Source organism: Nelumbo nucifera, chromosome 5, assembly GCF_055504915.1.
Source record: "Nelumbo nucifera cultivar China Antique chromosome 5, China Antique-T2T, whole genome shotgun sequence".
Classification (NCBI taxonomy): Eukaryota; Viridiplantae; Streptophyta; class Magnoliopsida; order Proteales; family Nelumbonaceae; genus Nelumbo; species Nelumbo nucifera.
Window position 1 is genome coordinate 7205128 of NC_142653.1, and position 13628 is coordinate 7218755.

Sequence of the window (13628 nt, forward strand, 5' to 3'; positions counted from 1 at the left end):
CGGATTCATTCTGGCAAATAGCAATGAATGGCATCCTCATCTTGCTGCTAAAAGTAGTCAACGCCTTTTGAATCCAACGGTTCAGAATTCGATTGGTGTTACTTCTGTTTATACTTGATTAGTACACAGTCAAGTCACTTTTGCAGTCGCCACTTGATAGTTGAGATTTGACTGGTAATCTTGCGTGGCGTCAACTGTTAAAATGGAAGTGTTGGGGTTTATTTATGTCATTTTAGATTATAAAAGGACACCACAGAGAAGAGAGTGGTATTCTCGCGACTATAAAAAGCGATTTTCACTAGCTCCCATTTATTTTTTTTCCCACTTTGTTAGGTTCCAGAATCTAGAGAAATTAAGGGAAGAAAAACAACGATTACAGCTCTCAAATCTTTAGGAGACGCCTCGCATTGATTTTAGACACGCGGAATCGTTGGTTGGAAGTCATCATTCCCCAATCCCAGATCCAACCGAAACCAATAATACTAAACCGAGGTTACCATTAACCAGCAAGCCGACCGCTCCTCTTTCTCTGCTCTCTGTGGCCTTCTTGTACAGCCATCTCTGTATATATGAAATCGGAAAAATAAAAAGAAGATTGGAAGGTTCTTCGGTACTTCATCGGAGGTGAGGTGGGTGTCCGAGGAAGGCAAGAGTAGGTAAGATGAAGGAAGAATTGCTTGGGTTTTGGACTCAGACATGAGGTCTGGAAATTTCACCCCACTCATGACCAGGGTCTTGTCAGGTAAGCTGTTTAACTTTAACTTGGTTTCTCTTGTTCGTGGCGGTGATGATGCTTCTATTTGGAACTGCTTTAGAGTCGTATTTTGCTGTTGTATTTCTACTTTCGTCGTCGTCTTCTGTTTTTCGATTGAACTGATTGTAGTAGTATCTCTAATGGATCTATGTATTGGTATAAGCTCTGAAGGTCTCTGGTCGTTGTCTTCGAACCTTGATTTCGGCTTTTGTTGATTTGGTTTGTTTTTAGCGTTCGATTTAATTTTAATTAATTAATTATTTCTTAATTTTTTAGAAGTTCCTTATTCCTAATGGTCTATGATGACTAGTTTCATGTTTAGATCGTTCATCCGTTTATTAAAAAAAGCCAAAAAGAGGTAAATTCTGGAAATTTCCATTAGTAAGATTGTCGGGTTACTAGGGACCATCAGTTAATTTGGACGATCATTAATTTACGGGAAAATAATTGATCGGAGATGGGTTCCATTCCCAATTTTCCATGTAAAAAGTAGTACTTTATACTTTATAATGCCTATACTTTTTGAGTCTCAAATGTTTGTTTATAAACCTAAAAGGACGAAAGCATTATGCTTTCACCCCCTCTCCGGCTCTCCCTACTTATTATTATTATTGTTATTGTTATTGTTAATTGTTACTATTATTTTGTTGTTGTTGTTGTTGGTTCTTTTTTCTTGAAAGGATAGAATATTGGGTTCTTTAGCTTAGTTTTGATAAACTGTATTGGTTCTACATAGGTCGTAATTTCTTAACTGCAGCATTATCTTGGACGTAGAAAAAAGGGGAGAAAAATGAGGATGAGGAACAAACAAAGAAAACCAACCACTTTACATTGCAATGCAGGAAGCAGATGCACATTATCTGCTGTCGTGTGGAGTCTCGTGGGATGCATTCTTATACTTCATTTATACTCCCTTGTTCATCAAAGTGACGGTAATGAACGAGATATCCAGGAGCGGTTGAATCACCTCCAACTGAGCCGAGAACTTGAAGAGGTGGAAGAAGACAATGATTTCCAGATTCCGCCGCCAAGGGGCAAACGATCCCCACGTGCTGTAAAACGGAGGCCGAAGAGGGCCACAAGTCTAATTGAAGAATTTCTCGATGAATCTTCTCAATTCAAGCACTTGTTTTTCCCTGATAAGAGAACTGCTATGGACCCAAGGAAGGAAGTAGAGGATGACAACCACTATTTCTACCCAGGGAGGATATGGCTGGACACAGATGGAAATCCAATTCAAGCCCATGGAGGAGGGATTTTATATGTTGAGAAATCTGGGACCTACTATTGGTATGGTGAAAACAAGGATGGCCCCACTTACCATGCTCACAAAAAAGGAGCTGCCCGGGTAATTTGAATCTCTCTCTCTCTCTCTTTCTCTCTCTGTCTGTATATATATATAATCAGAAACTGGAAACTGTTACTTGCTATGCTAGTTATTTGTCCCTGTGATTTCAATTCTATGGCATGTACTTTCCAGCTATGAACTGAGCTACTTTGTTTTTACATGATAGATGAGGCTGTGATTAAGTAGCTTATGACAAGTTATGCATATAATGGTAGTAGTAACCTTTTCAGCTATTTAGATGTTGTGGACTACCTAAGTTACTGTTCTGTGATAATTATATGATTGTTACCAATAGCAAATTCCTCGTAGCAAAGGAGAGGATGACGAGGAAGTTGCCCATAAATTAGAGCAGGATGGGCAAATTGGAAGGGTGCACCCAGAGTCTATGTGACAGATGAATACCACTGCTGCTAAAGGGAAAATCCTATAAAACAGTTGTAAGGCCAGCTATGTTGTACGGAACAAAATGTTATGCAATTAAGAAGCATGTCCAAAAAAATGAGTGTGGTAGAAATGCAAATGCTTAGATGGATGAGTGGTAAAACTAGAAAGGATAGGGTTAGAAATGAAGTCAAATGAAGGTTCAATGATAAGAAACCACCTACTTCCTATATAAACTTGTGAGTTGTGATGTAATGATTTACAACTGCATATACTAGGATGCTACTGAGAATCCTGTCTGAAAGCATAAACTCTGAACAATATCACCAGATAAATATCTTCTGACGACAACAATGAATTCCATCATGGGAACAGATAAAAGATATGTGCGATACTACTAATAGTTGGTGGAGCTCCTGGAGGATAAATGCAGATGAAAGAATGGTCTAAAAATCTAGAGCCAACGAGATTTAGACATAACTTTAGCTTTCTTCTTGCATGCTATACATCCTGAAAGAAATGCTGAGTGGCCCAGGAGCCATAATTCTTCTGGTTATTTGTCAGGGGGGCGGGGAGACTGCTTTGGGCAGTGAGATGATGAGGTTGTAAGCATGGGATTTATAAGGTAAGATGGTTTTGGGAACAGTTCTAGGCCTCAGTCATCTATGACCATAAAATGCTGGAAACAAGAAATGAAATGCTCTTAGATAGGTCACAACTATGGGCCTTCTAACTGATCTTTCCGGACTGGTACGTTCACTTCAGCCAATCAAATGGGTCAGCCATCTTGCTATGGATTGAATTGCTTCCTTTAATGAATAGGCCTCCTTAGTCTATCTCTAGGACATGAAAAGATAGATTCACCAGGAAGGTTAGAGATGTCTACACCTCTGTATAAAAGCTATGAAAAAGAGATCGGAAATTGGAATGACTGATTTCTCTTTCCTTTCTGCCCGAAAGATAGAAATCCTACATTTGTTGTATAGCATGCAAGTGGAAGCTGGAAGCCCTGATAAAAGAATATGGCAGTGGGAAAGAGCAGGAAACTTCACTGTGAAATCATTTTACAGTGCCTTGAAAAGTTCAGATGAACAATCAGTCATCTGAACATAATCCTTACGAGGGACAAATCAGCTGATCATCTATTGCTACATTGCAAGTTCTATGAAGTTTGGGTCAAAGTCTGGAATCTATTTGATGTGAAGAGCTGCTGTCCTGGTTCAGTGGTGGATTTTCTGATGGGCTGGAAGGTAGAAGGTTTAAGCAATAAAGGGAAGCTTGCTTGGAATGTGGTTCCTGTGGTAGTTTTTTGGTGCACTTGGCAGGAAAGAAATGCAATGATGTTTTGAAAATAAGAGCAGTTCAGTGAATTCACTGTTCCAGAAGATTTTGGGAAAAATGTTTTCTTGGTTTATATAGGCTATAATTCCTTTTTTTTTTGTACATGAATCTTTTTTTGTAAAGCAGGGTATGGAGGGGTATAGTGCTGCAAGGGCAACTTTTGTATAGTCCCTGTGTATCTTCTTGCTGTACATGCCACTTTTTATCTCTATTCTCTAATATACTATACTTTACCTTCTCTCAAAAAAGATAGAAAAAATAGGTAGGATGCCCAGCCCTGGTTCATAAGACTATTATATGATGTATTTGATGTAATCCCTTCACCAATGAAGAAAACCCCTTCCTTTTTTAAGGAATGGCTAGAGAGAGAGAAACATATGTAGCTTCCCTTGTTCTACTTCCATTGCATTCAATTAATGGCCACCTTTTTCCTTTACTAGGATCTGAACCAATATTTGTAGTCGGAAAAGAGAAGAGAAGTTTGTTCAGCTATTTATGAAAGAAAGTTTCTTCTTCCAAGGCATGATTCAATTAACTACTCTTACAATCCAGGAGTTGGAAACCAACTAATAGATAGTCCATGTGTCCCGATATCAGCTTCTCTCTTCTCAGCCTGGAAATGCATTTGAGTAGTAGACCCCTCTTATAAAAAAGTACTTAGAGTGACTGGTAAAGAATCTTTTCTATCATCTAACAAGTCTTGAAATGGTAAAAACAGAAAGTCATGCTTTCACCTAAAGAGGAATGATAATCATACTATTGTGAATAGGATTAGCATTCCTCTTCACTCAGCGTAGAATGGAATTTTGTAGAAAGATTGTGTCCAATCATAACATACACAAAATATATAATCTTAATAGTTAGATACCTAGATTGAAGAAAAAGAAATTTCTAATACAACAAGAATAATCATCCTTGGTTGAATTGCATCTCAATTTCCTTATTGCTAAAGCAGAAGGACTGAGTTTAATGATAGCATAACAGATAGAGGATGAATATATGGATTTTAGAGTTAGATAGAAAAAGAGGAAAAGAAAAAAAAAAGGAAATGCTTAACATAACAGAAAAATTGAATTCAAAGGTGTAGACTCACAAACAAGGCTGTACAATCAGAGTATTATCTTCTCACAAAAAAAGGTGGTGATTCACATATCATATCTCTATTGCCATGATAGACAGTGAATTATTTTATTCTGGCATTTGTCAGAGGATGGGCCTTGGTGCAACGGTTGGGTTGCTCCATTGCAACCTAGGTGACCAGGGTTCAAATCTTGGAAATAGCCTCTGTATGTGCAGGGGTAAGGCTGCATATATCTGACCCTCCCTAGACCCCGCATTGGCAGAGCCTCGTGCATTGGGCTGCCCTTTTGTTATTTGTCAGAGGATCTTTCAACTAACGTGAAAGGTTGGTTTGTTGTGAACTTGCAATCAACCAATGGAGGCACATCAAGGAGTTATGGATTTGGATTGATAGTTGTAAGAGTACCCATTTTGTTGTTACAAACATCAAGGGGCCATTACTTGGTGCAATGGTAAAATCTCGGGCTAAGCAGGAGAGCACAGGTTTGAATCTGAGGGTGGGCCATTACTTGATGTGCTGACAAAGAGTGCTCTGTAATGGCTCCTTCATGTTTATAAGGATAATGGTGTAATAGTAGATGCATTGTTACTGATAAAAAAAATGGTAAGTGGATTATAATGATGGAACCTGGGGCCATCATTACGCCTTGTCCACAATGGTGTCATCACTGCATAACTAGATCTGGTAGGCATGGCAATTATTTAATCTAGTTGGTCCACATTGAGATGATCGGCTTAAAGATTAGCTGCTTCTAGGCAGATCAAGAAGAACTGTTATAAGTAGGAAGCTCTCTGGAGTGGAGATGAAATCGGTAACCAACTGACAACAGGGCTAGGCTGTAAGGTAAGTTAGATCTTTATCTATCTATATACATATCAACAGGGACAAGAACTGACCTGAACCTATGATGCAGTAGGGCTGGAACAAACTAACACAAGACAGAAAGAGAGAGAGAGAGAGAGAGAGGAGAAGGGGTAGAGAAAGAGAAAAGAGAGAGAAATCCCAAGGAATCACTCCAATGGGTCCTAGAATCACTCCATAAAGAAAAGGAGCTCTAAAGAAATCTTCATTCATTCATTCGCTTCAGAAGGAAGAGAATACATCTATTTATAAAGTGACTTGTGTGGCCCGGAATTCTGTTTACCATAATTACAAAAATGCCACTCCTTGTCTTGTGCATCAAGAAACACAATAACTTTCTATCTACTAATGCAAATAAACTGAAAATTGAAAGACAAGCCCTACTAAATTAGAGGAACAAGATGTTATAGCCCAGGCCCACACAGGACTAGTTAAAATGACGAAAATACCCCTGACCAGCTCAGTCCAAGTCCCAAGAGTCTTCCCCATGCCAAATCAGAACCTATTTGTTGGCCTTCTTCTTGCGAGAATAGGTCTTATAATGCTTGGACCGATCCCCATCAACCTAACTACTCAACATGATTCCATCTGGAGAAGTTAAATAAAACTGGACCAAGATGAATTGTTCCATTTCTAGTTCTATAATCTTGTTGATAGAATTTTGAAAATTTATTACAGATAAATTATCTGAAAAAAATTACTGTATCTTTAATATGGAATGTTGAAAAGTTTATCCTGCAGTTAATTGCTTGAAGGCTATACAACTCTTGATGACCTTGCTTTAATTCAGTGGATTGAGGTGACTCTATGGTGCCCCACCTCACCGCCCAGGCGAGGAAGGTGGTTGTATTTGATTAACACGGTCACAGACCAGTCAATTAATGAACCTACTGTAGATCAAGTGGACCATCAACATGTAAACATGGTGATGTTTGTGCCAGAAGCCAAATAGAAGGTTTAGTATGTTGTTGTCCAGAAAATGATCTTGATCTTAGTTTCATTTTTTATTTTTTGACCAGTAATTGTACATTTCATTAAATAATAAAGAGTAGAAACACTACTTTCCAATCAACTTGGAAGAATAGGACAGTAAATACGATACCAGTGGTTGACAATATCCACACAAGAGAATTTACAAACAGTTAGATATTTTCAGTGGCCCTGGCATTTCTCATTTTAAATTCACTCTTGTTGACTCCCATCCTTGCTTAAGATTATTTGCTAAGCTGTTGGCAGACCTGGGAATCTTGCTGAACAAGCAGACTAGGTTGGAAGATAAAGCTAATACTTCTCTAAACAGGGATATAATGCACCAAGGTCCCTTCAGTTTTTGGTTGCAATGAACCTACTACCCACTTGACAGTCTCAGCTTTATTAGATTTATTAAAAACTCAGGATTGAGTTTTTTGAACTTGAAAAGAAAGTCGTAGATGCAAGAAGTCAAAATTTGAGGTGGAAAATGCAGAAAGCTCTGGGGAAAATAATGTTAAGTTTGAGTTTTTTTTTAATTTTTTTTTTATTATAGTAGGGGCCCCACACAAAATTGGTCACCCTCCATGGAAGCCCAAACAAGACTTTCGGATGAGGAAAATCTCCTAACATATCAAATATTTTAGGAGATAATGAAACTCTCCTAGAATTTTTCAATATTTGGATGTCTGTTTTTTTCCTTTATTATTGGGTTTGGTTTTAGGTGTTCATTTAATCCATAATTTAGGAGATAATGAAACTCTCCTAGATTCATAGGAGATTCATAGTCTACTTGGTCAGGTGGGAAGTGGTGACTAGAAGAAAGGAGCTCGGAGGTTTAGGACTAGGGAAGTTGAAGGAAAGGAATGAGGCTTTATTAGGGAACTGGTTATGGAGATTCCCGCATGAGACAGTTAGGCTTTGGCATAAAGTGGTATCTAGTATACATGGGCTCTCTGAGAATGGTTGGGATGCTGGAGTTTCTCGTAGGGCATCTAGCTTCTCACCTTGGAAAGCGATTCACAAATTTCTCCCATTGCTTCTTAACCTTGTCAAATTTGATCTCAACTCAGGTAATAAAATCAATTTTTGGGAAGATGTTGGGGTGGGCAAGCAGTCCTTAAAAACCTTGTTCCCTTCAATCTTTGCCCTCTCCTCCTTCAAAGGCAAGCCGGTTGCTAATTTCATCACCTCTTCTCCCTCCCTGTCTGGTTTTGCTTGGAATCTGGGTCTTCGCACAGATGTGAGGGATTCCGAGATGGGTTCTTTGTCTTCTTTGCTTCAGCTGCTTGAAGGGATGTTTCAAGACAATTCTAAACAAGACCCCTCTGGAGTCTTTAGCTGTGCTTCCTTCTTCAAGTCCTTGTCCTATCCTGCTCAACCTGGGGTACCTTTCCCTGTAAAAGAAGTGGTGTCACCCTATTCCTCACAAAGTGGGTGCTTTCTGTTGGGAGGTCTATCATGGTGCAATCAACACCTGTGATCTGATGCAGAGGAAGAGGCCTGGCTGGTGCCTATCACCTAATTGGTGCTGTTTATGTGAGACGAATGGTGAGATTGCTTATCATATCCTTGTCTCCTGTCCTTTTGCTAGCAGTATTTGGGATTGGTTCTTCCATCTTTTTGGATGCAGGTGGGATACTCCGATAAACTTGGAAAAGCATTTTGACTCTTCTACTTTCAGGTGGCCAAAAAGAAGAGGGAGAGCACTATGGAGATGCACAAGGGCAGCAGTAATTTGGGTATTGTGGGGGGAAAGAAACTTGAGAATTTTTGAAGAAAAGAAAAGATGCAAGGAAGAAGTAATGGAAAGGATTATGGTAAAGCTGTATAGGTAACATCATGGGTAAAGTCACTGAAGTTATTTTCAGACTTTACAATGAATGACATAATTAGGAACTGGAGGGAGGTTGCTTCATCTTCAACTGTTAAGAAGAAGGTCTTAAAGGAATGGGACCCCCCTGAATCAGGATTCGTCAAACTGAACTTCGATGGAAGCAGCCTTGGCAACCCAGGAAGATCTGGAATTGGAGGAGTATTTAGAGATGACAAAGGAATTGTAGTGGGGCTGTTCTCAGGCCCTATTGGTATGGGTGATTCCACTACAGCTGAACTAAAGGCAGTGGTATTTGGGATCCAAAAAGCTAAGGAGATGGGGGTGTGAAAGCTTGTGGAATGCGACTCCAAAGTAGTGATAAGCTGGCTAAAGCAAACTGAAAAAAATACCCTGGCTGCATAGAAATGATATCAAGAAGATTAAAAGCCTCTTCAAGGACTTGCAGCTATCATTTGAGTGGACTCCAAGAGTGGCAAATGGATTTGCAGACCAGCTAGCAAAACAAGGGGCAAACAGGGATCAGTGTTTGATAATTTAGTGGGGTGGCCGAGGCTACTCATAATCTGTAATTTATAATTTCTTACCTTAATGAAATTCTTTTTACTGATAAAAAAAAGATTCATAGTCTACTTTAATGTCTTTACCAATATGTTAAAAAAAGGTTAGGTCCACTTGTCTTGTTTGATTTAGGTTAGAGGCTTCCTTTATTTGTAGGCTAAGATTCAGCAAGCTAATATTGGATAAGACGATCTCTTAAGATCGAGTTATTTTTTATTAATGTTTCCTATTGCAGCGTATTTCTCTAGCCTATTGTCTTCTATTTCCCTGTCTTTATTTGCTGTTCCCAGATTTATAATCTATTCAACTGCCCCTGATTTCTTCTTTTTTTTTTTTTTTCATGCTGTTACAGCCTGTGTACAACTATATCTTTACCATATCTCTATTCCTAAACATTATCCAACCAGGCTCAACATGTTTTTTTCCTCAGCAGCCCATATTTGTGTAATTCCTCTGTTTTGATGTGTACATTGTCTCCATCACACCTAGAAAAATGAAGTAAGCCTTAACATGAGACATGCTGTATCATCCCTTCCCTTCAACATGGCTTTTCCCACTCTTGGTGGCCTCTGCGAACAAGGTTTTCATGGTTAATCTTTATCAAGTATGGGAGATATTATGCCTACCAGGCTTAAGATCTAATATATAGTTGTATTTTTCTTTAACTATGGATCACAGCACTTGCTGTCATAGCATCCTTCATCCAATGAACTTTTCCAGAGGCAGGGATCTTCTTTATGTTCATTTCATCATCAATGAAATCTCTGTGCCATTCATAATTGATATTGGCACCCCATAAATACAGAAAAAGCAAATGCCTTGGGTCTCCCCCAAAAGCAAGCTTGTTGGCAGGTCCAGACACCTATTTGAAGGAGCTGGTTGTCCTATAAAGCCAATGCCTTAGTTTCTATTATGTGACATCAATGAGCCTAAGGGCTTCAGAGAGAGAGAGAGAGAGAATCCATAGGACCTTTAAACTCATCTCTTGTTGAAACCCAATTAACAACCATCACCATGATGATCTAAACTAAGGATCCAAATGTGCCCAACACTTATATTCCAACTTTTAAAAATAGTTCATATAATGTATCATGCAGCTAATGGAATCAAGAATAGGATATACTGTCTATATAAAACAGAATCTTGCATCATCAGTGAAAAAGGAAATTGAAAAATACTGCAATATGATTTCTAGCTATTGTTTATTATTTTTATGTTTATTTCACCCCTTTTTCCTGATAATTCATTTTCAGATGTTAAATAGCCTCCCATTTTATCCATCAGGTTGATATAATTGGAGTAAGTTGCTACTCTTCCAAGGACCTATGGACATGGAAATATGAGGGTATTGTGCTGGCAGGAGAAGAACAAAATGAGACACACGACCTTCATAAATCCAATGTTCTTGAGAGGCCAAAGGTGATATACAATGAAAAGACAGGAAAGTATGTAATGTGGATGCATATTGATGATGTCAACTACACCAAAGCATCCGTGGGTGTAGCTGTTAGCAATTCTCCCATAGGCCCTTTTGAGTACCTTTACAGCATGCAGCCCCATGGTTTTGATAGCAGGGACATGACGATCTTCAAAGATGATGATGGTGTGGCTTACCTTGTCTACTCCTCAGAGGATAACAGTGAACTTCACATTGGGCCCCTCACTGATGATTATTTTGATGTCACCCATATAATGAGAAGGATTCTGGTGGGAAAACATAGAGAAGCCCCTGCCATATTCAAGTATGATGGAACTTACTACATGGTAACATCAGGTTGTACAGGTTGGGCCCCAAACAGGGCACTTGCCCATGCAGCAGAGTCGATCATGGGCCCCTGGGAAACCATGGGGAATCCCTGTGTAGGTGGGAATGAGGTCTTAAGGCAGACAACATTCTTTGCACAGAGCACTTTTGTGTTGCCACTACCGGGGCTTCCCGGTTCATTTATTTTCATGGCTGACCGGTGGAGCTCTGCTGATTTGAGGGAGTCAAGGTATGTTTGGTTGCCTTTGGCTGTGGGTGGAGCAGCTGACCAGCCACTAGAGTACAATTTTGGGTTTCCATTGTGGTCAAGAGTATCAATTTACTGGCACAGGAAATGGAAACTTCCAGACCACTGGAAGGGCATTTGAAATCGATTTTTTTTCTCTTTCTTTGTTCTTTACTTTTCTTAATGGTGTTGTATCATATGTTAGGTCTCTGATTATTCTTTCCCTGCTTCCTGATGTTATATTTGTCTGTAATCTATGCGTCTTTCAGATCACAATCCATTAACTGTTGTCCATGTAGGTCTTAGATATGGGATCTCTCGTTAAGGTTGTTTTTATTCTTTCACTTGGGGGGGGGGGGTATTTGACGAGAGTTCACCCATCTCTTTAGATTCCTCCAATTGAAACAATACGATTATTGAAAGTTTGAAACTATACAGTAAGGGTTTGACCCGTTTTGTGATAACTTTGTTGTTATGCAGTCAGTTTCATTCTCTCTGGGTATGCACTGGCATATTCTCCCCTCTAGTTTTTCTATTTGCATCCCTATCCTTGAAACTAAGGCTGAGTTTGTTTTGTTTCTGTGTAGAAGGGAGTGAAAAAAACAAAGCTTTCACCATAAAAAGGATAGGAATATTTCTGAAAATCTTCTTCTCTTTTTACCATGAAACAAACAGATCTGAAAAGTTCGGTCTCAATCCATCTTGAGTGAGTTTTTAAAAGCTTCACAATTCATATTGGTATTTGTGAGTTGTGACGGACATTACCTTCCAAGTTTTAGAACATGTGATTCAACATTAAAAGAAAAACTCGTATGTTTGTCTAAAGCTTTTGCTTCTTACTTCTTAGAACAGCGTATTTTTAAGAAAATGAAGACTTAAGATTTTCCCTCGACTTTCATTTAAATCAATTACTTTTCTACGTAGATATTGGGCTGTCATAAATCCAATGGCATCTGTGATTTCATTTACAGAACTTTTGTTACTGAAACTCTCAAAAGAAGTAGAACTTGTGCAGATATCGCATTTTAGAAACGGGATAAGAGCATCACCTCGAAGAAACTTCAGGAGTTTCTTAAGCAAAGTTTCAGAGGCATCACCGCTGTCTCTATGCCTCTTTCGACCCACAGATGCTAATCTCTGGTAACTCCAATTCATCTTTTGTTTCTGACTTTTCTTCTCATGCTTTTTCTGTATCCAAGCCCACTTTTTGCTAAAACATGCCAAATTTTAGGTCCATATCATCCAGTCCAGCCGTTGGTCCCCTCCCAAGGCCCAGATTTCTGGGACAACTTTGGATAACGGCCTTTTGTGTACATTACATTCTTCCTAGTGCTCTGCAACCTGGTTTAGTGGTTTTTGTAGGGTCCAGACTCAATCTGTCTCACTGGGTGGCATCTTGAACCGTACTTTGTAAGAAGAAATGGTAATTAATATTCATAGCCCAGTTAGGGAGGAAGTGTTGGGTGATGAATTATGCTGTACATAACACAATGGTTGACGACTTGGGTAATTACTGAGTTGGCAAGGAGGTTGTTCAATAGGGTATGGAGGAATTTCTGGAGTATCTGAAGAGAGGGTCTTCGATCAGTTTCTAAGAAAAGGGAGAGGAAACTAAGAAAACTCTATTATGGACTTTGTGATGTAAACGTCTAAGCCATCAAGGAATGGTAGCTAGGAAGGAAAAAGTGGGAAGAAGATTTAGAAATTCCTCACAATTAGGGGTGTCAATTGGACTGGATTTGGTCCAATCTGATCCAGTCCAATGCAAGTTCATTACAAATGGACCTGATCCAATCCAGTCCAATGAAATTTTTGGACCATTTTGGACCGGTCCAGTTTAATGTTTGGACTGTTCAATTTGCTCAAATTCATGTTAATTTAGATTGGTTCCAACTCAAACCTGGTCCATTGACACCTGTGTTTTTATCTTCTACCAATGGACTAGATATTGGCTCAATCCAATATAAATTCATTATGGATGGATTGGGTTCAATCCAATATGTTTATTGGTCCATCCAATCCGTCTAAATTGATTTTGATTTAGGTGGAGTTCAACCCAAAACCAGTCCATTGACACCCCTACTCACAATCTTGTCATGGAATGTGAGAGGGTTGAGTGGAGACCTTAAAGGGATCATTGGTAAAGGATGCCATGAATAGAGCTAATCCAAACGTCATTCCGTTGTAGGAAAGAAATAGACAAGTGGTAATAGAAGGTTAAGTGTGGTATGGGAGAAAAGAAATAAGAAATGGGCTCTGCTTCCCTCAATTGGAGCATCAGGTGAGATTGTATCTGGGGACTGGAGAAGATTATAATTCATTTGGGATGAAAGAGATGTATCAATGTTTGAAATTAATACAGACTGTGGATCTGGAGAAGAGAGAGGTTCACTAAAACTTCTCATTAACCATGAGCAGATCCGGAGTGTTGATTAAAGCAAATCTAATAGAGGCTTTAGACAGACTGTGGATCAAAGAAAAGGAAATTGCCTTCAACTTATCGATCA

At 39.1% G+C, this 13628-nt stretch overlaps 1 protein-coding gene across 4 annotated transcripts; it reads left to right on the forward strand.

The window, feature by feature from the left end:
* The first annotated feature begins 296 nt into the window (after positions 1–296).
* LOC104608413 (uncharacterized) lies at positions 297–11585 on the forward strand. 4 transcript variants are annotated; one of them, XM_010274411.3, is made up of 3 exons: positions 297–742; positions 1529–2102; positions 10415–11585. In XM_010274411.3, the coding sequence occupies exons 2-3, from the start codon at positions 1545–1547 to the stop codon at positions 11261–11263; spliced, it is 1407 nt and encodes a 468-aa protein (XP_010272713.1). In that variant the 5' UTR covers positions 297–742; positions 1529–1544; the 3' UTR covers positions 11264–11585. The 4 variants fall into 4 exon arrangements, with proteins under 4 accessions (XP_010272713.1, XP_010272695.1, XP_010272704.1 ...); XM_010274393.2 differs by having other exon boundaries at positions 298–742; positions 1491–2102; XM_010274402.3 differs by having other exon boundaries at positions 298–742; positions 1512–2102.
* Positions 11586–13628: the final 2043 nt, after the last annotated feature.

Bases quoted from the DNA above. Each gene is read 5' to 3' on its own strand.
- LOC104608413 (XM_010274411.3), top strand. From the start codon at position 1,545: ATGAGGATGAGGAACAAACAAAGAAAACCAACCACTTTACATTGCAAT. The intron at 2,103-10,414 runs GTAATTTGAATC...TTTATCCATCAG, and splicing joins ACAAAAAAGGAGCTGCCCGG to GTTGATATAATTGGAGTAAG.